Source organism: Lotus japonicus, chromosome 1, assembly GCF_012489685.1.
Source record: "Lotus japonicus ecotype B-129 chromosome 1, LjGifu_v1.2".
Lineage (NCBI taxonomy): Eukaryota > Viridiplantae > Streptophyta > Magnoliopsida > Fabales > Fabaceae > Lotus > Lotus japonicus.
The window spans coordinates 52,864,473-52,890,591 of NC_080041.1; the positions used below are offsets into that span (position 1 = coordinate 52,864,473).

The 26,119-nt window shown below is 38.7% G+C and overlaps 1 protein-coding gene across 1 annotated transcript; it reads left to right on the forward strand.

Annotated features, from left to right (window-relative positions):
* The first annotated feature begins 14,965 nt into the window (after nucleotides 1-14,965).
* LOC130722779 (probable galactinol--sucrose galactosyltransferase 2) lies at nucleotides 14,966-25,873 on the forward strand. The gene is made up of 14 exons (XM_057573649.1): nucleotides 14,966-15,392; nucleotides 15,948-16,134; nucleotides 21,582-21,666; nucleotides 21,987-22,077; nucleotides 22,171-22,311; nucleotides 22,408-22,515; nucleotides 22,872-22,991; nucleotides 23,075-23,485; nucleotides 23,582-23,723; nucleotides 23,952-24,019; nucleotides 24,131-24,265; nucleotides 24,365-24,576; nucleotides 24,696-24,784; nucleotides 25,484-25,873. The coding sequence occupies exons 1-14, from the start codon at nucleotides 15,202-15,204 to the stop codon at nucleotides 25,766-25,768; spliced, it is 2,265 nt and encodes a 754-aa protein (XP_057429632.1). The 5' UTR covers nucleotides 14,966-15,201; the 3' UTR covers nucleotides 25,769-25,873.
* The last annotated feature ends 246 nt before the right edge of the window (nucleotides 25,874-26,119 follow it).

The window sequence follows — 26,119 nt, forward strand, 5'->3', positions numbered from 1 at the left end:
AAGATTTTGAAAAATTCTGTGCACAAGAAGGTATCAGCCATCAGTTCTCAGCTCCAAGGACACCACAGCAAAACGGTGTAGCTGAACGGAAGAACAGATCACTTCAAGAAATGGCAAGGACAATGCTCAGTGAAACTTCCCTACCAAAGTATTTCTGGGCTGAAGCTATTGAAACTGCATGCTACATTCAGAATAGAATATCTATGCGACCCATGTTGAAAAAGACTCCATATGAACTATGGAAAGATAGAAAGCCAACTGTATCGTACTTTCATCCATTTGGATGCAAGTGTTACATTCTCAACACCAAGGACAACATCGGAAAATTTGACAATAAGTCTGATCAAGGAATTCTCCTTGGATATTCTTCTCACTCCAAAGCCTATAGAGTTTACAACTCAAGAACAAAAGTTGTTGAAGAATCTATCAATGTCAAGTTCGATGATAGTTCAATCAAGGTCGTTGACCGTTTAGAAAGAGATTTTCTCAATCTAGACCTATCAGATCATGATGAAGCAGATGACGACACAACAAGAGCTCAACCATCAGAATCAGTTCATGAAGATCAATCTCCGTCACCTCTTGGTACTATTCCTGAACAGTCTGACCAAGTCATGACTTCAAGCGGAATCTCACTTCCAAAGGAGTGGAAGTACAAAAGTGATCATCCACCAGAGCAAATCATTGGAAGTGTATCAGAAAGAGTAAAGACCAGATCAGCATTCAGAGAAGAATCAAACAGCGCATTCATCTCAGAGATTGAACCAAAGAACGTTGAAGAGGCTCTACAAGATGAAGGATGGATTCTAGCTATGCAAGAAGAACTAAATCAATTTGAAAGAAGTCAAGTATGGACCCTAGTTCCAAGACCAACTGGAAAATCTATCATTGGTACTAAATGGGTCTTCAGAAACAAGATGGATGAAAATGGGAAAGTCACTAGAAACAAAGCGAGACTAGTAGCACAAGGTTACAACCAACAAGAAGGAATTGACTACACTGAAACGTTTGCACCAGTTGCAAGAATTGAAGCAATAAGGATACTCCTAGCTTTTGCATGTCAACATTCCATCAAGCTATATCAAATGGATGTCAAAAGCGCCTTTCTGAACGGAGTAATTGAAGAGGAAGTCTATGTGAAGCAACCTCCAGGCTTTGAAGAACCATCTACTCCAGACTATGTGTACAGGTTGAAGAAAGCTCTGTACGGTTTAAAACAAGCCCCAAGGGCTTGGTATGATCGTCTAAGCAACTTTCTCATGAAGAATGGTTTTTCAAGAGGAAAGATTGACAACACCCTCTTCAGGAAGCAATTGAAGGACGACTACATCCTTGTACAATTGTATGTTGATGATATCATCTTCGGTGCAACTAGCGATAAACTGTGTAAAGAATTTTCTACTCTCATGCAAAGTGAATTTGAAATGAGTATGATGGGAGAACTGAAATTCTTTCTGGGACTTCAAATCAAGCAAGAGAAAGACAAGATCTTCATACATCAGTCCAAGTACATAAAGGATATGCTCAAGAAATACAACATGCACAAGTCAAATGAGATGAGTACTCCTATGTATCCCAACACTGTTCTGGACAAAAGTGATGAAAGTTCACCAGTTGACCCAACATCGTACAGAGGGATGATTGGTTCACTTCTTTATTTAACGTCCAGCAGACCAGACATAATGTTTAGCGTTTGTCTATGTGCAAGGTTTCAGGTAAACCCACAGCAATCTCATCTTAGTGCTGTTAAGCGAATCTTTAGATATTTAATTGGTACTGCTAATCTTGGTCTATTATATGAGAAAGGTGAAGATTTCAGGTTGAAAGGATTTTGTGATGCGGATTATGCTGGTGATCGAGTTGAACGGAAAAGCACTAGTGGAGGATGTCACTTTCTGGGAAACTGTTTAGTATCCTGGACAAGTAAACGTCAAAGCACTATTTCCTTATCCACTGCTGAAGCTGAATATGTGGCAGCAAGTTCTTGTTGTACACAACTCCTATGGATAAAGCATCAACTTGAGGATTACAACATTCATGAAAACAAGATACCTCTTTTATGTGATAACACAAGTGCCATCAATATTGCCAAGAATCCAGTTCAGCATTCAAGAACAAAGCACATTGAGATCAAACATCATTTCATTAGAGACCTTGTGGCAAAGGGAAACATTGATATATCTCATATACACACAGAAGATCAACTTGCTGACATTCTCACGAAACCTCTTTTAGAAGGCAGATTCTCAGATCTAAGAACAAGGATAAATATGCTCTCTGCTCAATAAAAGGTATGGAAACAAAGGTTTCTATTTTGCAGGTTTCGTTCTTCGAAGAACATCCGCACTGTTCTGTCTCCTCACTGTTCAACCAGTAGATCAAATCGTTCAACAACTCTCCGTTCAATGAAGTTGCTCTCAGGAAATCTATATCGTTTGGTTAACAGCTGGCAAAGACATTGTTTAGTTCAATGCATCATTACTCTTGCACGTGCTACAACAAGTGAACTTTGAAAGGTCTCATCACATTAAATGCGAAGCAGTTATCTTTCTTACTTTTAACGCGCGTGGTCTCAACTGCTCAATTGTTTAATAGTTTCTCTCTCATGAAAAGAAAACCGCCATCTGCACACCATCCAAAACTGCCATTCCTTATTCCAAATCAAATATATCCAAAAGATTTCCTTCTCTTTCTTTCACCTCACTTCATTTGACACTTACTCTCTCTCTCTTCCAAGAAACCCTAAGCCTTCTCTGAAACTTCTTCTCATTCCCAAATGGCCGGAGTTCTTGCTACCTCTTCCAAAGCCCCTTCCAAATCTAAGGCACAATCCAAGAAAGGTGGTAAAACACCTTACTCTGCTGAAGAAATGGAGATCATCCAGAGGAGAACAGAGAGGATCAACCGCCAACGCTCTGTTCAACTCCAGGAGGTTGGAGCCGTGAAAACTGAGAAACTGGGTGACAACTCTCTTGTGTCCCCAAGATACTTTGATCTGAAGGTGTTTGCCTTCGTGAAGATGGCTGGGCTTGCAGACTTACTTCATCAGGACTGGGAGACCGTGTACACCATGACTCAACGCGAAGTGTATGTACCTTTGGTAAAGGAATTTTATGACTGTGCCGTTGTGATAAATCACAGACAAGTCATTAAGTCCAAGGTAAATGACAAGATCATCTTAGTAACTCTCTCCGACATGGCTGAAGCACTGAATGTGAAGCTGGAAGTTGGTGAAAAATATTCCCCAAATTGGTTTGCAAAAGTTGATGACTGGAAGTGCATTTGGAAGAACCAAGAGGAACCACTGACTGTGGAAGTGGGCAATCTCATTGATGATGTCAAGTTCAACAATGCTGTGATTAGCAAGGTTGTCTTACCAAAGGATGGTGCAAGAAATTATGTAAATGCTCATGCAAGGTACGCATTGTACAAGATCTTGAAAAGAGTGAAAATTAACCCTGCACATTTGATGTGGAACTACTTGATCAACTATCTGGAGAAAAGCCAAGGATACCTTCCTTTTGGCTCGCTGCTGACTGTTATTCTCGAAAAGAAAGGTGTTATCAAAGAGTTTCTGGAATCAGAGGATCGCTTGAATGAAGATGTGATCTTTCCTTCACCGATCAGACTGGGAGATGTGAGCAAAATGCACATTCCCTTTGATGCCTCTGAAGTTCCTGAAGAATACTTGCCCAGAACGAGGAAAAACACCAGAGGAAAAGAAAAGGTATCTGATGAACAGACTGTCCAGACAAGGAAGAAAAATCTGACAGAACTGTCCGATGTGTTGAAGAAGAAACCGTCCAAGAGAACTGTTCCTGCATCTCTCCGCATCGCACCGTTCCCTGAGGACGAGGAAGAACAGTCTGTTCGAATCAAGATTGTGAAGAGTGGTGAACCATTGCAGTCTCAATCCAACCCCATCGCTTCAAGAACCAGATCAGGAAAAGGTTCTCCGCCTGTCAAGAAGGCTGAACCCAAAAAGCTAAAGAGATTGAGGAAGCAATTTGAAGAACCTCAAGTTACTGTTGAACCACAACCTGCATATCGGAAAAGGAAGATTCTCTCTGCTGAACCTGAGGAGCCCTTCTTTGATGAGGACCTTGTCCTTCACACAAGGTTAGCAAACTCTCTCTTACCTTATCAAGAACTTCCTTCTGAAATGTCAAACAAAGAATTTCTGGATTCACTGTTTGTTGACAATACTCAAACACCACACTCCTCTCCAACACATTCACAACACCACACTGAACCATTGCCAAAACTCCCACCAAACACAAACCTCAATGAACCTCTGACTGAAACAACAAATGAACAACCCACATCTCAACCAAACCCTATCATGAACCCTGCTTTCATCACTGACCAAACTGTCGGTGCACAAGAGAATGCCTCTGCATTCCAACTTGTTCAATCTTTGCCTAAGTCATTGATTGCCGATGAGCATATGACCTCTACTCTCAAACCGTTCACGGAAGCAAGCACTAAGAAGGCAAGCAGATCCGGTACTGTTCTCTATTTCTCTCAAGCAAGAAAGAGGCGCCTTCAGACGCTAGTGTCCTCTGCTATCAAACGCAGACGCACCTTGAGGACTGCCAAGGGATCGTTCAAAAGATACCTGAACCTTCTGGCAAGAAAGATTGACAAGTCTTCAAGCAATCAGCTCTCCGCCACATGGAAACGACAAGAAGGTGACAACTACTTGTTCCAACTTCAAGCTTGCAAAGTTCCTGATCCAGAGTTCTGGAAATTGAGTGTCTCTGAGGGATATGTTGGTACTCTGCCATATTCTCTCATGAATCGGACCTCCGCGCTCTCACTAAAATTTGGAACTTGGGTGTTTGTACTCCTACCCACTCACATTCCTGAAGTTGTTCCTCACTCTGAGAAAGTCATCACTGACAAAGGAAAGAGGAAGATGCTTGAAGAGGCAGATGATACAGAGTCACAACTGAACAGTTCTGCTGATGGAAAAGAAGAAGATGAATTTGAGGGACTTCAAGCTGATTTCAAGAATGAAGGTGGAAGCTCAAGTGCTCAAGTCGTGGCGACTCAATTTGTCACCAGAGAAGACTTTGAAGACCACCGTGACCACATCAACCAGCAGTTCATGACTCTTGCTCAGAAAATCGATCAGCTGCTGACACGCTTTGGCTAATGGCCAACTCTCTATCCTGAACAATTCGCTTTTACTTTTATGTTTTCAGACACTTGCTCACTGTTTATGCATATTTTAACTAACGTTTGCCATGTTTCCTGGTTATGCTTATCGTTTTATAACTAACGTTTGCCATATTTACTATGCATATTATACCTTTCTAAATTCTTTTCCCTTTCTTTTTAATAATGCCAAAGGGGGAGAAAATAGGAATTAGGAATTATAGAAAAGTTTAAGATCAAGTTCAAGGTTGTTTCCTTAACCTAACACCAAAGTTTTATACAACTCAGGGGGAGTAATACAACTCAGGGGGAGTAATATGATTTGAAAAGTTTTGTTTTAACTTTTATATTACCCAATTTAGGGGGAGCATAAATTCTTTTTACTCTTGATCATTATCCTTTTCAATAAAAATTGTCATTATCAAAAAGGGGGAGATTGTTAAGTTCAAACGTGTTACAACGTGTTTCAATCTTATTTTGATCCTAACAATTTTTATAAATACCTTTCTATACTAAAATCTAATTCCAGATGTTAATGACATTTTTCAGGAAATATATATTATAAGGTCGCATGCTTCAACGAATATGTCTAAGCCTTATAAGGAAAAAGAAGTTTACACAGGATATGATCGCATCGTCCAGTAAACAAGGAAGACACTTATTCTGTATCGTTCTATGCCACGTCATACCTCAGAATTTCAGAAGAAGTCTTTGAGCGGGAAAGTCAAAATTGTATCTCAACTATTTGCCCCATGCTCCAGTCAGAAGGAAACTAATCTGGTCACGAACAAACTGACTTATCTTTGAAGAGAGAAGTCTCGATGACCAATGAAGAGGAAAAAGGACAACACGTCAACATCACTTTTCCAAAATGTCTCTCTTCTGCAAAGTAGCCCAAAGCTATCACCACCTACTAGCTGACAAAGTACACCTTTTTGGCTAAAGGATAGTTTTGAACAGCAGCATGCATTTAATGAAGCTACCAACCGGAGATTTGAATCAATGGTTAGATGACACTCACAACGGCTACAAACAACGGCCAGATTTTGTGTCTCAACGGCTACACAACTAGCAAGATCATATATAAAGGACATATCTGAAGATTGAAGTAGAGAGGAAGAGAAATTTATTGCAAGAAAAGAAAGAACTCAGAGCAGTTATCAAAACATTCTTCAAAGCATTAAAAGCTCACAGCAGATTTCCTAAGAGTCAAATCCGATCTCATACCTCTGCTAAATCAAGAGAGAATACCAAACCTTAAAAGAGTCAAACCTCTTCTTTTACTTCTCTCTTAGATTCTGAACTCTTGTGTATTCCAACGTCCTTTCAGAACCCAAAACACTTGAGAGTTCCAGTGCCATAAATTGTCTACACCAACTCTTTTGAGAAGAGATTTATTGTAGAGCCAAACAATCTTGTTGATTGTAGGAGGAGTCCTGTACAATACTTGGAGAAGTCCGTGATAATACTAGGAGGAGTCCTGTACAATACTTGGAGAAGTCCGTGATAATACTAGGAGGAGTCCTGTACAATACTTGGAGAAGTCCGTGATAATACTTGGAGAAGTCCTGTCTAATACTTGTATTGGAGAAGTCCTTGATACTTGCTAGTGAAAATCTTGGTGGTGGCCAAGTACTGGACGTAGCCCAATCGTTTAGGGTGAACCAGTATAAATTCCTGTGTGCTGATCGTTCTGCTTTATTTACTTGCTTCCGCTGCACTAAACAGTTTTTGAAAAGTCACCAGAACAATTTTCTTAAGAACTTATCTTCTTTTCATAAACTAAAGTTTTAACAAGTAATTTTTAAGAACACAATTCAAACCCCCCCCTTTCTTGTGTTACTTATTGACATATCAAAACCCACATTACTCCATCATAATCAATCAAAACAACTTAAACCATATCAACTAACGTTCGACGAAACTTTAGAAATTTCAGAGTATGAGAATCTAGGACAAAAGACAAGTTTTGACAAAAAATAAAAACTCCCCCAAACACCCATGGAGCTCTCGGCATCTCCCCCCTTACTTGCGTTTCGACGCTTTTTCTTCGATCTAACTTAAATACTGGTAATCTAGGGGTATAACTAGGGTAAATCAATGCTCGGAAAATTTTTAAAAATTGCTATGCTACTAGGTGCTTTTGGGTCCAAACTTTAAGCTCAAAACTCAAAGTTAAAATTTTTGAAAACAAATTTGACAGGGTCGTAGATCGTAGCGTTTATAGCAACTAATCCTAAATGCACTAGGCTAAGTCGTGAATTTTTGCTTCAAAAAGCAGAACTTTGGTGAATATGGGTATTTCCACAGTTTTTCATATCTACGGCGACTCGATCGAAATCGGAGCGCATCGGCAATGAATATAGCTTGTTGGGTAGTAGTAGAATGTAGATCTAAAGAAAAATCGAATTAAAAAGATAGTTTTAGAAAATGCTCAAAACTTTGAGCACATAAAGACATGGTTTAAAACTACAGAAAGTGAAAACAAAGTTATGGAATAGCAAGAATACCTCGCTGTCGATCCACAAAAACTGAAATCGGGATGATCAGACAAGAACTCGCGAAGAAATCATCTCCCTCTCTCTCTACAACTCGCGGCCTCTCTCTCTAATGGTGGGAAATGAGATATTTTCGCATTTCCCGCCTTTTATAGCGGATGACGAAAAAGCAAACTTCGAGGTTTTCTGAAACCGGTCGTTCTGGTACTTACGTCTAACGATAAGAAGTGAATATCTTGCGGCAGAATGCACGAACTCAAAATGAAGTTCTCATAATTGAAGAAAACGGTATAAACACAGTATTGGCCAAAATACGCCAGAAAACTACTTTTTGCAATTGACGTCGGTTGAAGAAACTTCCTTATGAAAAAATGTCGCTATTGCTGAAAGAATTTGGATAACGCGGATGGAAAATTCGTTAAAAGCTTCGAATAGAAAAATGTTTCATTAAGGGTCTTAATTAAAGTCCCCGAGAAATTAAAGCCTAGCTTCGACGGACTTTCGTGAAGTTAAACTTATCGTGTGAACAGTCCAGAGTTCCGTAGCGAAACACTGGTCATGAGGAAAATAAAGGGAGGTTCTTATTCTTCTAAGGATTTTGAATTTGCTTAAACAATGCTTTAAGAGCGGAAATAACATTTTTCGGACACTCTCGACATGAGCCGGGTGTTGAAATGACTCGAACTTTAACTTAAACTGTCAATGATACCATCCTTAGTCAATTCTTGAACTTTCTTCTTCATAAAGTCGTCCAAATCGGTAAACTCTTGTTCAAGTTCCATTCACGTTACATCGAAAGCCTAAGCGTGAATAAGAAAATAATTATTTGACCTATTCTAAAAACTAGGGTCTTACACCGCCCACTCAGAACTTCTTGTCTTCAGAGTCTTCTACACTTGATTCTTCAGAACCCTCATCAAAGCTTTTATCTTCAGAACATCTGAAGCAATAAACTATCGTTTATCGGAACGTAGTGAGTGCAGAAGCGGTTTATTGGTCAGCACTTTGGTCTTTGACTTCTGATGAATTCCACTTTCAATCAGAATCAGAAACTTTTTGTCAAACACATAAAAGATAAACATTAGAGTACCAAAGTTGTTCACACACAAAATATATACTTGTAATCATCAAAACCTAAAGATGTACAACAGGACCAAATTTTGGTCTTATAATAGGATTAACCCTCTAATGGAAACAGAAAGAACCCATATGTTAAAATTATGAAAATTATATATATTAACTTTTATGTCAAAGTATTTTCTTTCAAAATGTGTGACATAATTTTACATTCACATTAGTTAAAATTGTATATACTTATTCATAAAATTATTTAATTTATTTTTATATTTTATTTAACATTAGTTATAATCTTATATTTTTATTAATGTCAGTTTACCAATTTTAAACAATCAATAAAAAAAATATTATTACTGAAATTTATTAGAAAATTAATTCTAATTTTAGGAAAAATTTGCTATTATTAAAAAATAATAGCTTTGAAGTGTGAATTTATTCTAAGAATAAAAAATTTAATGTAGTTGATTGTAAAATGTTCATTCTCGTGCGCTGCACGACGAAGTTTGATATTGTATTAGACACATCAACTAACGGAGTCCTTATAAAGGGAAAAATGAATTTGATAGAAAGTCATGAGATTGAGATAAATTATAAAGCGACATAATGAAGCTCAAAGGATAATTTACATATATTCGTTTAAAGTAGTCATTGTACAATGGATTTAGCTCTTATTATTTAGGCATGTATCGATACAATGATCCATAACAAAATTGATATACTAAAACCAGTATTTGTTAATTTTTTAACTGATAAAATAAAAATACTAAATAAAGATGAGCATTCAACAAAATAAAACCAAAATGAATTTCATATAACCTGCAAAGTTTCGCACAACTTCTATAGAAAATCATTTAAAAATTATGAAAAATATACTTAAATCAAGTGAAAATTTATTCTATTATATGATTTAAAATATTTTATTTTTGTCAACAAAAAAATTAATTTCTTCTAAAAAAGTTTTCATTATCTGCTAAAACCAAATATTTTCAAGTTTGCATTATCTGCTCAAACTATAGGCAGACAGGTTTAGTTATTTAAAACATTAAATTAAATTAAAATTTTTAATCAACTCATTTTATAAAATAATTTTCAGGAACAATAAAAATAAGTCTCTTTTTTTTCAAAAGAAATCTAACTCCAATATAAAATTTAAATAACGAATCAACCTTAAATTGGGAACTACTTAAGCTAAATCAATTAAATTAAACCATGTGGGAATTCCAAACGTATACTAATGGATAACCACCCCCATTGAAATGCATTTATGTAGTCAAAGATTAAAGGGTAGTGAAAAATTCAATGGAAAAATTCAATAGAGAAGTTATTGGAAACCCAAAAGATATGAGTAAAGATTCAATGGAAAAATTAAATTGTTTGTAAAGAAAGATACATAGTGGGACAATTCGAAATTTTATAATAGCAACAAAATCATATTGTTATGATTGGCTTCTATTTTTGGAAAAAATAACACAATGTCATATTAAATAGATATGATAAGCTTTGGAAAGAAGTTATAATTTTTTTTTTTTTAAAGTGAAAGAAGTTATAAATTGAAAATATGAAACATAAATATTTTAATTAACGTCTAAATAGAAGCAGGAAAAAAAAGAACAATTACGTACTACTCATTTATTTAAAAAAAAACAATAACTAATCAAATAACAAAAAACTTAAATTTCATAAAAAAAAACTTCTTTAGAAACAAAAAATTGTTATGATTTTCTCCAATTATTGGGGAACTTAAAAAAACATGTCATTGCAAATCATATAATAAATAATGATTTTGTTTTATAAAACATGGCAAAGAGAAATTGAAAATACATAGAAATAACTTTTTCTTTATTAATTTCAAAAAAAAAGATAACCTACATGTTACCGTAAAAATAGAAAAAAATTGAAAGATAGAACGTAGGAAAAATATCAAATAAACAACTATTTGTAAAAAGTTTATTCAAGAACAGATTTGGAAATATAACTATAAAACATATCTAATGAATTTAAAAAAAAAAAACATATCTAATGAATTTTAAAAAAACATATCTAATGAAAATAATACTGATTGATTGACAACTGTAACCATTGCATCAAACAAAAGGATGAACATAATATCAGTTGAAACATTCATTACATCCTGGTACACAGCTCATGGAGCAACTTGAAATAGAAAACAAAGAAAAGACGAAAAACTACATCAAGGATCTTAAAAGGGTAACCACGGCTCAAAGAACCAACAAAATACATCAAAAAATAAAAGCAATATCAATAACAATACATTTTCTCCTTGAGAATCTTCAATGGCTTCTTGCTTGCTAAATCAGTTGCAATGGCTTCAGCGTCAATAGAGATGGGACATTTAGAAGGAGGAGAATCATGATCCTCGGCTTGAAGGGAGTCCTGAGAGTTGCCATTGACTGGGACAACAACTTTCATAATTCCATCAACTTCAACTTCCTTTTCCTAAGTCTGAAAACATTAGGGAAAAAATTTAATAAGTATATAATGTCTAGCAAAAATTAAGTAATTTGAAAACATAAGTAATCATAGGACCTGCTCATTTTCAGATTTTGAGATGAACATCCCTGCTATTTTAATCTGATTAAAAGCAAGAGGGAAAAACACAAAATCTAATTAGTAAAAATAGAACACACAGGAACAACACTTTCAAAAAAAACTCATCTTTTGTGACATTGTTTCCCAACAAAACAAATATGAAACTAATATACATCAATCCTTATAGGTAGAAACCTATAAGAGATGGATTGAAGGAACTTCTGCAGTAAAAAAAAAATACACTACAGTAAAGAAATGAGAATGGAAAATAAGAAACGTCAAAATTGAATACCTATAAGAAATCACTCCTGCATATAATTCCACCGCGACGGTTCCGTTGGAAGGGTAGGATGTGTCAATTGTTGAGTCATCATCCACTTTGAAAGCCATTGCAAAATTTCAAACAACAGAGATAAGGAAAGGAAGACGGGGTGGCAAGAGGACTGATGAGCAGATGCGAACTAATAAGGATCTTATATAGAATTATCCAGCCAGTGCAACATTTGGACTTCTTCAGGGTTTAAGAAAATGTAAATATAATTTGGGGTTTTTAATAATTGGGCAGTAGGGTCTGTTAGTGGGAATGAACATCGTTTATTGGACAATAAGGGGGGCAGATCCAATTGAAAGAAAAGGAATACAAACAGTCTAGGAAAAAAATTGAAACAGGGGAATAAAGGGAAATCCATTATGTATTTTAGGAATTTGGCAACAGGAACTGGTAGTGGGAATGAACAAATGTTACTGGACAGTGAGGGCGGCAAATTAAATTAAATTGAAAAAATAAGAACACAAACCATCTGGGAGTTATATTTTGTAACAGAAAAATGAGTTATATTTGATTTTTTTTTTGTGAAAAAATGAATTCGGTTGCTACCTATTATTATTTTATTTGAAAAAAGTTATATTAAAAAGAGATCACATATGATGAAAGTTAAATTTTTTGAATTCGGTTGTTATTATATCTCCGTAAGATTTGATTGAAAAAAATGATTTAAAAATTGGGTAATTGGGATGTCTATTTGAAGGGAGAAGAGAAAGGAATTAATGCGGGGAGATAGTGGGAAAAAAAATTGAATTGGGGAAAGGGATGATGGGAATGGAGCTACGTTTAATGCTGAGTGTGTTGTTAGCCTTGGAGATAGAGAAACGTACTGAATGAGGGAGTGGTTTATTTATCATGTGAAAAAATAAATACTGAAAGGTTTGGAGAGAAGGAGAAAATCACTTCTTATTGATTTGATTTTTTTTTTTAATTTGAAAAGGTATTTGTTTATCTGAATTTCAATTACTAATTCAAAGTTTCCAAGAAATCTATAACAAACTATTAAGTGTATGATATCGGGAAAGATGATGGAAATTTATTAATAAAAAATAACCTAAATTTATTTAAACCCATAATTTTTAAAGGAAAAAAGATCCAAATATATTATTATAGGAAACTATATAATATGAATTTATTTATTATCATTCATTATAATTAAAGTACAGATAAATATTTATTAGTAAAAAATAGCCATATGAAAGGTTTCATCGTGAATGGGGGAGCAATTAAGAAAAAACAAATAGTGAGATTAAATGTGAAGATAATCACACGCATAAAATAATAGAGGAGGGATAGTGGGAGAGAGAAATGGATAAATGAATGAATAAAAACTAACAAAATAATAGGGGAGAGATAGTGGGAGGTTGGGAGGAGAAAAAGAGAAAACGCATTGATGATAGAGGGGATGAGAGAGGTTGTATGGAATAAAATATAATAAAATAATGAGTAGGGGAATAAAATATTACAGTTTATTTAGGTTGGGGGAATAAAATATTCCCAAATATTTGAGGAGCTGACACATCAGCTAATCACTTCTTGGAGTGATTCTCTTTTAATATAAGTATTGATTGATTTATTAAACTGTGTCGGTGTCCACCACTTGCGATGGGGTGAATGGTCACTTTCGTCCCTAAAGTTACAGGCGTAGGGCATTTTAGTCCCTATTCTATTGAAATGTCGCTCGTGGTCCCTAAAGTTGCAAAACGTCAATCACTTTAGTCCCTAACTCGGATTCCGTTAGTGAACGTTAACGGGAAGGGTGATTTGGCACGTTAAGTGCCCTAATAGACTCGCCACGTGGATTTAAATATTGGAATTTTTTTTGGGAAAACTAAAAAAACTTCAATTTAGTCCCCAACCAAAATCCCCATATCAGAAATGCTTCAACCTCTTCATCATCTTCTTCCTCCTCATCATTACACTTCTTCAAAACCCAGGAAATTAACATAAACATAAAAACTCTCTTTTTTCTTCATCATCTCATTCATGAACCAGATCATCAAAAAAAAAAAAAAATTTAAGAAATCACCATGTAACCCCACCGTGAAACTCCATAGCCACCACCATACCCAATTTCCCTTCTTCAACATCCACCATAACCATCACTTTCTCCCTCTCGATCCAGGTTTGAGACCCTGCAAAAGTAGATCTGGTTTGATCTGAGTTTTAGACTCTGTGAAACCCCATAGCTACCACCATTTCCATTTATGGAGGATAAGAACGAAAAGGAAAAATAGTCTTATGGGGTTTCTGGGTTTAGGGTGGATTCCGGATATGACCCCAAAACCCAGATTCGCGAACATGCTGCATCAAAAGTGTAGAGGATTTGGGAAAGAAAGTGTTTTTAGAGTTATTTTGTTTATGGGTTTTGGTTTTAGGGTTTCGGATGTGAAAATGAAAATAGTGAGGCCAAATGAGTTGATGATGAAGCTTTTATTTCGGATTTTTTTGATGCAAAGTTTTCATCTTTGATTTGATTTGTTTCTGGGTGTTATTTACACTTTACTGATGAGACTTTCTGATCAATTTTTTCAATTTGACTTCAAATTTCCGTGCTTTGACTTCAAATTGAACGAATAATAAAAATGGGTCTGTCAAGTTTTGGGTCTTTTGAAAATAATTGGAGAAATATGGAGAAGACATATATAAACATTGAATTATTGAGATGGAGGTCGTGGGTTTTGAATTTTAACACCTATACCCATCAATTTCATTTACTTGTGGTTGATTGAATTCTACTCTTTTACTTTGAAAGATTTATTCAGCGCCTATGTGATTGGGATTGTTGTTTGGACAGTATATTTTGGGGTTAAAGGCTTTTTCCTGTTAGATCTATCTATTGTGTGTCTTATAATTCTTTTTTGTTTTGGTGCCAATGTTCTTTTGTGAAATCATAAACATATACAGTACATTTTGCTTGCTGGGATGAAAATTTTGTGTTGTGATTGTTATCTAAGCCTGGGAAGAAGATGAGGAGGAAGAAGATGATAGAGAGGTTGAAGCATTTCTGATATGTGGATTTTGGTTGGGGACTAAATTGAAGTTTTTTAAGTTTTTCCAAAAAAAATTCCAATATTTAAATCCACGTGGCGAGTCTATTAGGGCACTTAACGTGCCAAATCACCCTTCCTGTTAACGTTCACTAACGGAATCCGAGCTAGGGACTAAAGTGATTGATGTTTTGCAACTTTAGGGACCACGGGCGACATTTCAATAGAATAGGAACTAAAATGCCCGACGCCTGTAACTTTAGGGACGAAAGTGACCATTCACCCCTTGCGATGAAAACAATCAAACAAATAAAATTAGATAAGATATAAGCAATAGTTTTTCATTCGCTGGTAATTTGAGTCTCAATCCGCGTAACAACAGAAGATATGTCTGGATGGATCATATAAATATCAAACCAAACCAAACCGCAAGCTTACCCCTTCAATCATCATTCATTACTAATTAATTGTTACCAAATTAACCTTGCAACTTGATTCATTCATTCAATTCAACCCACTACTCTTTCTTATCTCAGCTTCATTTTCTAGTCAAATTTTCCATCACCAACTTCACGACTTAATTAGCCTTTCGCTGCTGAAGATGACGATCACGGCAGCTCCGACGGTGAAGGAAGAGTGCCTCATGGTGAGGGGAAAGGTTGTTTTGACCCAAGTCCCCGACAACATCGTGGTTTCTCCGGTTGGTAGTGGTACAGCCACAGGGTGTGCTTTCTTGGGCGCAACTTCCACCGTTCCAAATTCCCGTCATGTCTTCACTCTTGGCTATCTCAGGTGAGTCTCTCTCTGTCTCATCGCCACTCTCATATATAAAACTTGCTTCAAACTTTTGAATATGAAAATGTGATATATAATTTGATGTATTAAGCCCAAAAAATATGGAATATGTGGGATGTTTATTCACATCACACTTTTTATTTATTATTATGTTGAGAAGTTTCACATTGAAGATCATATCAATTAAGTGTTTATATAGCGGTCTACTTTGCTAGTTTTAGAATTTTATGTATATATATATTAAGCAAAAGTGATAAAATATGAGGGGCAACGCCAATACATCCGCCCCAAGGAAAGCAATTAGCCCGGGTGGAACACCCTCCACCTAGATAACATCAGGAAAATCTCACATTCATTAGAGATATAATAAAATAAGTGTTTATAAAGGGCATGTAATTTTAGACATTGAGTTGGACTATACCTAAAATCCAATATATTGAAATTGATTTTTTTTTTCTCTTGCTTTATCTTCAAGTAACATAAATCAGCTACATGGAATTCAATGAGAATTTTCCAGAGAAACTAATTTTTGAATGAAAAACAACAATGCAGGGGATATAAGCTGTTATCTTTGTTCAGATTCAAAATCTGGTGGATGATCCCGCGTGTAGGGAGATCTGGTAGTGATGTTCCAGTAGAAACTCAATTGCTGCTGCTGGAAGCAAGAGAAGAGGCTGCGCTTCATGATGAATTTTCTTCTGAATCTGAAGAGTCGACGGCTGATAACACTTCCTACATTCTCTTTGATGGAAACCCAAAACAGAAAATAGAACTGAAGGAATGAAACAGTAATCAGGATTGTTTATTGATGAATTGGAAATCGTTACAGAGAAGGAAAAGCCTTTCCTAAACTGACCAGAGCCAAGCTCCTATAGGAAGCTATTGCTTCCTACTCATTACTACACGCTCAATGATTTCAGAATGCCCTCCCTACCTCTCACTACCTTCCTTATATTATGGAATGGATTACAATCCTACCTCCCCTCTCTCTCGCCAGCTCACCAGCTGTGCTGTTAGTTAGTTACTACTCCCTTTGTCCCTTTTGCCCCTTCTAGAGTATACCTTCCACTCTTTGGGCTTCGACCCCACATGGGCTAATGACTCACTTGGGCCAGCTGCTGGATCATAGTTCCTAATAATGCCGCCGTCTGAACTCACAACCTTGTCCCCAAGGTTGAAGTTTGGGTATAAACTCATGATGGTGAGGGCATCCTCCCAGGTAGCCTCCTCAGCAGTTTTGCCTTGCCATTTAATTAGTAGCTGCTGAATGGTGTCACCCTGCAACTTCACCAGGCGAGTGGCTAAAACAGTGTCGGGTGTGTCCTTGTCATCACACTCGCCCTCCAATTGATCTGGCAAATCTGCTTCTGCAGAGTAGTCCCCAATCGCCTTCTTGAGCAATGACACATGAAACACAGGATGAACTCGCGATCCTTCTGGTAAACGTAACCTGTAAGCCACCGCACCCACACGAGCCACGATAGGATAAGGCCCATAGTATCGGGCTGCCAGCTTTGCATGAACCCGGGTTACTACAGATTGTTGACGATGTGCGCGAAGCTTCACAAAGACCCATTCCCCGACAGTAAATGATTTTTCAACCCGCTTAGTGTCAGCTTGTGACTTCATTCGATCCTGGGCTCGCAAGAGTTGTGCCTTCAACTGGCGCAGAACCTCATCTCGATCAACCAATTCACGTTGCACTGCGTCAACCCTGGTCTCCCCGAGTCCCCAACATGTGATTGCTGGGGGTTTGCGTCCATAAACAACCTCGAACGGGGTCATATGTGTGGCTGAGTGGTAAGATGTATTGAACCAATACTCAGCCCAATGGATCCAAGTTGCCCACGTTTTAGGTTGATCAGCCGAAAAACAACGCAAATACGTTTCCAAACAGCGATTTACGACTTCCGTTTGTCCATCCGATTCGGGGTGGTACGCGGAACTCATATTCAACTGTGTGCCCTGCAACCGGAAAAGCTCTTTCCAGAAATGACTCATAAATACTGGGTCCCGGTCGCTCACAATGGTTGAGGGAACTCCATGCAAACGTATGACTTCCTTGGCAAACAATTCAGCGATGCTCTTCGCAGTATAGGGGTGCTTCAGCGGAATGAAGTGACAGAATTTGGATAGGCGATCCACGACCACTAGCACTGCCTCGTATCCCCTGGATTTAGGTAGGCCAGTTATGAAATCAATCGAGAGATCTTCCCACACCTGATTTGGGATGGGTAGAGGCTGCAGCAAGCCTGCGGGCGATGAGGCCATGTACTTTTGTCTTTGGCATGTATCACAGCTACGAACAAACTCTTGCACCGTGTTCTTCATGCCTACCCAATAGATGTTGGCCGCGAGCCGCCGATAGGTGCGGAGAAATCCGGAGTGCCCGCCATGTGGGGTGGCATGAAATTCCTTTAACATCTGTGGAATTAGAGAGGAAGTATGTGACAAAACCAGCCTCCCTTTGTACAACAGAATCCCCTGCTGTAGACTGAATTCCGGATGAGTTGATGGGTCATTTTGTAACTCCATGATCACATGCTTAAGTTTTGCATCCTGCTGAACCTCTGTTGCTATCAACTGGTGATCTTCCCAGCGCGGGTACGTGCACACGGTCCTGATCTCACCATATTCCCCAACGCGCGATAGCGCATCTGCTCCCTTATTTAACTTCCCAGGTTTATAAACGATATCAAAGTCATACCCCAATAGCTTCGCGGCCCAATTCTGTTGTTCCCCAGTAATAATCTTTTGATGGAGCAACTCTTTAAGACTCTTCTGATCAGTAGACACAAGAAATTTCCGTCCCAATAAGTAAGGACGCCAATGCTGTATCGCCAAAGCTACTGCCATAAGCTCTTTCTCATAGGCGGACTTAGCGAGGTTCCGTGGTCCTAAGGCCTTGCTATAGTATGCTATGGGTTTCTTGTCTTGCATCAAAATCGCCCCGAGGCCACACCCTGACGCATCACACTCAATTAGGAATTCTTTCTCAAAATCTGGAAGTGCCAAAACAGGGGCCGTTGTGAGCTTCCCTTTTAGAGTTTCAAATGCATTTTGTGCTGCAGCTCCCCACTGAAAAGCATCTTTCTTTGTCAAATCTGTGAGTGGCCTTGCTATTTTCCCATAATCCCGAATAAATTTCCTGTAGTAACCGGTTAATCCAAGAAAACCTCTCACCCCTTTTACATTCTTGGGCACGGGCCAACTCTTGACACTCGCCACCTTGCTAGGATCAACCGCCACTCCCTGTGCTGAAATCAGGTGCCCCAAGTATTCAACTGAGTCTTGCGCAAACTGACATTTCTTCTTGTTTGCTGTCAAGTGTTGCTGTTGGAGGAGTTGTAAGACCTTCTCAAGATGCAATAGGTGCTTTTCCCAATCGCTGCTATACACTAGAATATCATCAAAAAATACAAGCACTCCCTTCCGGAGCATGGGACGAAAAACTGCGTTCATCAAACTCTGAAACGTCGATGGTGCGTTCATGAGACCGAACGACATTACGAGGAATTCGTAGTGCCCTTCATGGGTACGAAATGCCGTTTTATGCACATCCTCTGCCCTTACGCGAACCTGATGATACCCCGACTTGAGATCAAGCTTTGAGAAAAATTTAGCACCATTCAACTCATCGAGCAGCTCTTCAATTACAGGAATGGGAAACTTGTCAGGGACTGTTACCTTATTGAGTGCGCGGTAATCCACGCACATACGCCATGACTGGTCCTTCTTCTTGACCAAGAGCACTGGACTGGAGTAAGCGCTTGAGCTATGTCGTATGATGCCGGCTGACAACATCTCCTGAACCTGCCTTTCAATTTCATTTTTATGGGTATGGGGATAACGATATGGTCTGACGTTGACTGGTCCCTGCCCTTCCTTTATGTTGATACAATGCTCTTTGCCTCGACTCGGGGGTAGCCCCTCCTGAGCTTCAAACACACTGTCATACTCTTGCAACAACTTCTGCAAGCTTTCCTGTTGCGCTGCCTCTAGATGCTGACCTTTGGGAACCTCATGCCGGTGCTCCAAGAGTCCAAACGCTAGCTTGCTGTCAAGGTCAGACCTTCTCAGGATGCTTTGCAACGCCCCCATGGAACTTCCGCCAGCACTAAGACCCTGTAGCCTTACCCACTGTGTGCCGTGCCAGAAACTCATAGTATGCTTTCCCCAATTAGCAATTGTATCTCCCAACGTCTTGAGCCATTCAATTCCTAGCACAATATCAGGGCCTCCCAGATCAAACAAATGGGGTGTGCACGAGAACTTGTAATCCCCAATCTCCAGGTCAAGCTCCTTACACTTACCTCTGGTGTGAGTCTGGAAACCATCTCCCAACTTGATGGACATCCGTGGAGTGTCTTCCACTTCCCAGCTCATTCGTTGCACAACCTTGTGGTCAACGAAATTATGAGTGGCTCCGCTGTCGACTAACACGAGCACGGGCACCCCTCGCACTTTTCCTTGTAGCCTCATGGTTTGTGGCGGCTCACCATGGTCGACGAGATTGCACAAACTCATTATACTTAGCTCACCATCGACCTCGTCTTCCATCTCGTTCATCTCTACGGCGAGAATGTTCCCATCGCCGGCGTCGTCGTCGCCGTCTTCGACGAGCAGCACTCGGAGTTGGCGATCGGGGCATTTGTGCATTGGGTGGAAAGGGCCTCCACATTTGAAGCACTGACCCTTTTGTTTCCGCTCCAATAATTCATGATAAGTGAGATGGGAGAATCCCCTGTCACGTGGACCGGCCCTCCTAGCTTCTGTTGTTGCCTTGGGGTCTCCTTTTGGGCCACCAAAAACTGGTTTATTAGTAGTCGCGGGCCCATTATCCTTAGCGCCTTTGACCCAGACCCAATCGGTGCTTCCCGGGCGACCCGGCCCCGGGCGATCGCCAGTCCGAAAACCCGCTCCACCAATCCTCGAACTACGGTTATAACCCGACCCGGCTTCACCCCTTACTTCCTTCTCCACCGCCCGGGCGATCAAGAGCAATCTTGAGCGGTTCACTCCGCCCATCGCCACCAAGCTCCTCGCCTTTCCCCGTATCTCTTCTTTCAGACCATGCAAGAAGTATCCCTGGTATTGCTTCTCAGGTAATTTTGGGATTTGGGCCGTCAAATATTCGAACTCGGTAATGTACTCCTCCACCGTACCTTTCTGACGCAACTCAGTCAATTGCTCGTACACGTCACCGTCGCCGTGACCGCCATAACGCTCCAGAAGAGCTTGACGCAACTTCTCCCACGTCAGGGGAGCTTCTGATTCGAGCAAAGAGTTGTAAAAATGGATGGTGGGTCCATCCATGCTGAGCTGAGCGAGGCTCACCTTGACCTCCGGTGAAGTCTCTTGCACACGGAAATACACCTCCGCGCGTGAGATCCAGCCCGCCGGGTCTCTCCCGTCGAAGATCGGCAACTCTACCTTCTTTACTGACTGGCGAAACTCCGCCAACGCATCGCCGTGTAGAGGTTGCGTTCGTGGTCCTCCTTCGTTCGCTTCAGGTTGCTCAGGAACCTCAGCGCTTGAGCTTTCTCCCTTGTCTCGGTTTGCACTTGCATCTTCCCTGTGTGACATTTTTCCTAACGATCGTTCCATCATCGCAATCAACGATGCAGGAAGATCCTTCATCGCCGTCGTAACAGCTACCAGCGACGTTCGCATCTCAGCGAGCTCGCCTTCAAGAGCATCAAGCTTTGCTTCCATCGAGTTTGTCGTGTGTTTGGATTTTCTGGGTGGCATTCACTGGTACCGGCGAATCAATCCGGCAGGTCGGACCAATTTGATGGAAACCCAAAACAGAAAATAGAACTGAAGGAATGAAACAGTAATCAGGATTGTTTATTGATGAATTGGAAATCGTTACAGAGAAGGAAAAGCCTTTCCTAAACTGACCAGAGCCAAGCTCCTATAGGAAGCTATTGCTTCCTACTCATTACTACACGCTCAATGATTTCAGAATGCCCTCCCTACCTCTCACTACCTTCCTTATATTATGGAATGGATTACAATCCTACCTCCCCTCTCTCTCGCCAGCTCACCAGCTGTGCTGTTAGTTAGTTACTACTCCCTTTGTCCCTTTTGCCCCTTCTAGAGTATACCTTCCACTCTTTGGGCTTCGACCCCACATGGGCTAATGACTCACTTGGGCCAGCTGCTGGATCATAGTTCCTAATACTCTTCTTGCCTGTTTTGGATGGACAGTTTCGCGCAACTTTGCAGGGAACCCCATCAAATAAGCTCCAATTCTGTGTTGAAAGTGGTTAGTTCACTCTTCTTATACTTCACTCTTTTTTTTTTCACTTTCCACAAAATTAATTCCGGCACTGTTACACATCATTTAGGGAGTTAGTTAGTGTGCCTATAGAAGTAGAGTCCACCATTGTAATTGGTATGTTGTTGAATGATATGTCCTCTGTGTCCTCTATTCTGTATGTTCTCCTTCCCTTTTCCCTCTCTTTCTAGCTCTTGTCCTATCATTGCCAGAAGCTACTCTGATAACTTTTCCCTAGATTGATTTTCCCTTTAGGATCAATCCTTAGCTCAGCTTTTTAATGCTAATATGACTTTAAAATGCTCCAGGAGATGCCCAAGTCCAAACTTCCCAATCAAATGAAGCAATATTTGTACATTCAGGGGACAATCCATTTGAATTGATCCGGGATTCTATAAAGTATGTGTTTTGTTCTACATTGTGCTTTTTCTTAACCTGCTTTTCTTCAAAGTGTAACATTTTCTTTTTTCATTTTTATTTCTAATGATATAGGATATTGGAGAAACACAAAGGAACTTTCTGCCATATTGAAAACAAGAAGGTCCCTTCACATCTTGAATGGTTTGGATGGTGTACTTGGGATGCTTTTTATACTGAAGTGAATCCACAGGGAATAAGAGAGGGCATTCAAAGGTAAACACTGTATAATTGTCAAGTAACTTCACCTGTGTGATAGAAGCCTGCTAATTTTTAACATATCAGTGATGAATTTGTCTTCTGTTATCACAGTCTCTCAAATGGAGGTTGTTCACCAAAGTTTGTCATCATTGATGATGGATGGCAAGAGACCCTCAATGAGTTTCACAAAGAAGGTGAACCAATGATTGAAGGAACCCAGTAAGTCTCTCTTTTCAATTAAGCTTGAGGCCGTGTTTTTTTTTTCTTTTCCATTTAGGCCCCATTTGGAAAAGTTTTTTTGAGCTTATATTTTACCACATAAACACTTATGCAAGTGTTTAGGAGAGCTTATGTAAATAAATAGCTTATGGCATACCTATAAGCTGTTTTGAACTTTTTTTCATAAGTTGTTCAATTTAGTTTATGAATATTAGTAGTCTATGCCTATCCATAACTTATTTTCAGCATATTTCAATAAGTTTCTCAAATTAGCAATTAACGCGTTATAAGCGCATAACTAAGTTGTTTACCCAAATGCACCCTTAGTAATGGTCACATGTTTTCTAATCAATTAGGTTTGCAACAAGACTGATTGACATTAAAGAAAACAAGAAGTTCAGCAATCCAAGCTCTGACGATTGTTGCAACAATCTTCATGATTTTCTGGACTGTATCAAACAGAATTTCAGTGTAAGGTAAAATAACTGATCTCAATAGGGATTACACACCAATTAATTGTAACTTAAGAACTGAAATTTATATATTATGCATTCTGCAGATACATTTACATGTGGCATGCTTTAGCTGGTTATTGGGGAGGAGCACTCCCTTCATCAGATGCAATGAAGAAATATAATCCAAGACTTGCACATCCAATTCAGTCACCAGGTGCCAAAGGGAACCTCAGAGATGTAGCTATGGACAGCTTGGAAAAATATGGAGTGGGAATCATAGACCCACAAAAGATATACAACTTTTACAATGATTATCACAGTTATCTTGCAAGCTGTGGTGTGGATGGAGTTAAAGTAGATGTCCAAAATTTGATCGAAACGTTGGGTTCTGGGTACGGTGGACGCGTTTCATTAACCAAACAGTACCAAGAAGCACTGGAGGAATCAGTGGAAAGGAACTTTAAGGACAATAATCTCATTTGCTGCATGTCTCATAACTCTGATTCAATTTACAGGTTTGAGTTTCTGTCTATTGTTAAGCAAATCCAATCTGAAGTTTTCTTCGGATCCTTTTTCTGATAAGTTATGTCTTTTACACCCTTAACTGTCAGTTCAAAGAAGAGTGCAGTAGCAAGAGCATCTGAGGATTTCATGCCAAGAGAACCTACATTTCAAACCTTACACATTGCCTCAGTAGCTTTTAACAGTCTTCTTCTGGGGGAGATATTTGCGCCAGATTGGGACATGTTCCATGTAATATTCCACTTTCATTGCTTTTGAAAATTCTCATATATGAAAATGTGAATGTGTGTTTAGATTGATAGGCACTAGTGAAAACGGACGTTAGAACTCAGTTCGAGCTAAAAAGTGAACGAAAATCTTGTTATGAATAGGGATAAAAGTCCGTTAACATTGCACTCAACTGATATCCAAACACACATTTCAGTAGGTTTATATGATTCTGAATTGTTTCTATTTCAGAGCAAGCACGAGACAGCCGAGTTCCATGCTGCAGCAAGAGCAATTGGTGGTTGTGCAGTATATGTAAGGTAAGGGCATGCACCAAAATAGATTGAAATTTTTGTTTCACTAGTTTCCCTTTAAAAATAATTTGTTGTAAAATGGGGAAAAACAAAATGATCAAATGTTATACATTACAGTGATAAGCCTGGTAATCATGATTTTAAAATCCTGAAGAAGCTAGTACTGCCTGATGGATCAGTCTTGAGAGCAAGATATGCAGGCCGTCCTACTCGAGATTGTTTATTTGAAGATCCTGTAATGGATGGTAAAAGGTAAGTTACAATGTAACTACTTGTCTCTAAATTGTCACAGTTTTCTGATTAGTTTTCATTCTTCATTGAACAGCCAAATGTTTATTTGACTCTTTGCAGTCTGCTGAAAATTTGGAACATGAATATGCTTACCGGGGTGGTAGGCGTCTTTAACTGCCAAGGAGCAGGAACTTGGCCATTGAAATCATCAGAAACCGTACCAACACACTTATCCATTTCAGGGAAAGTGAGACCTCTGGATGTTGAATTTCTTGAAGAGGTTGCTGGTAAAAATTGGAATGGAGATTGCATAGTTTATGCTTTCAATGCAGGTTCAAATTTTAAATTGACCGCATTTATTCTGTGCAAGCTTTTTAGATCCTTACACCTCCATTTCTCTCGAATTACCAAAAGGACTTACTTACCACTTTCCCATACTGTGATACTGCAGGTTTGCTTTCCAAGCTGCCAAGCACAGGGAAACTAGAAGTGTACTTGGAGACTCTCCAATGTGAAATATATACAGTATCTCCTATCAGGGTAAGTATCCTAACATTGCAATCTGCAGTTTATAAAAAAATAGCTTAAATAAATATTTTCTCCTTTACAATCAGATTTGTTTTTTTCCCTACTATCTAATTTTTATGGTTTTAGTCCCTACTATTACTTTATTTTCGGTCCCCATGTTAATAACTTATTGTTAACTTGTGATGCGAGTAACCAAGAGTCTAGTCATGTTCAAAAAAAAAAACCAAGAGTCTTGTCACATTTACCACGTGTCTAGAGTTATCCTATGTGACACATTGTGTTCGCAGGTCAGACGATGACTTGTTCTTTATACAAAAAAATTCTCAATATGTGAAAAATTATGGTTTCTTGATTGGAAGATTTTTTGATTAAAAAAGCGCTATCTGGTTTAACTTAGCAACAAGATAGCCACATATGAGTACTCTATGCACGTGGCATTGGTGGCATGGCCTTCAAAGACAGTACCCACATCACCAATTAACAGTGGGACCGAAATCAAAGTTATTTGTAAAATTAGGAGTCGGTATCCTTGGTCGATATGGTAATTGTGATAACCATTATGGTCCGGGTTCAATGCTGATGAGAGAAAGAGAACTACAAAAATAGGGACCAAAACTTGACTTAAAGCCAAATTTTATTGTAAAATGATGATTAAAACTTATTCTAGCCAAAATAAATTTGATCTGTACCAAGTGTAATGTGTCTAAACAGGTGTTTGGTCATGAAGTTCAATTTGCTCCAATAGGATTGCTTGACATGTACAATTCAGGAGGAGCAGTAGAAGCTCTAGACTGCTGCACCAGGGATGTTGCGGAATGCAGAATAAAAACCAAATGCAGAGGATGTGGCCGTTTTGGAGCCTACTCCAATGTTAGACCAAAACGTTGTATGGTGGACATGAAGGATGAGGAGTTCTCCTACAACTCTGAAGATGGATTATTGACTATTAAAGTTGAGGGTGAAGGCAATTCAAGGGAAATAGAATTGGTATACTGATGATGAAAAAGTAATTGTTAATTTTATGTTCAGTAGTGCAAAGATTTTTTACCAATTGCTTGAATATCCGTTGTAGCATCATTGTATTGAAAGAAACTTATTTTCCTTGGTAGGTGTGAACCGGTTCGTGATACAGTGGTGGTTCGATTTTGTAATTCACCCTTATATCCTAACGCTAGACTAACAACTTGTTTTTTTTTAGAGATTGGAAATGGAAAGAAACAAAACAAAACTACAAAGACTAGAACCTTGTTTTTTGATACATTGGAAATATAAATTACATCATCATCAGAGATCCGGACCTTTCCTTCCTCAACCGATATGTCCCACAACTCTTACCACTTGAACTAT

Coding starts and splice junctions, on each gene's coding strand:
- LOC130722779 (XM_057573649.1), top strand. CDS start 15,202: ATGACGATCACGGCAGCTCCGACGGTGAAGGAAGAGTGCCTCATGGTG. Junction 16,135..21,581: donor CTGATAACACTTCCTACATT/CTCTTTGATGGA, acceptor TAGTTCCTAATA/CTCTTCTTGCCTGTTTTGGA. Junction 24,266..24,364: donor CCTGTAATGGATGGTAAAAG/GTAAGTTACAAT, acceptor GACTCTTTGCAG/TCTGCTGAAAATTTGGAACA.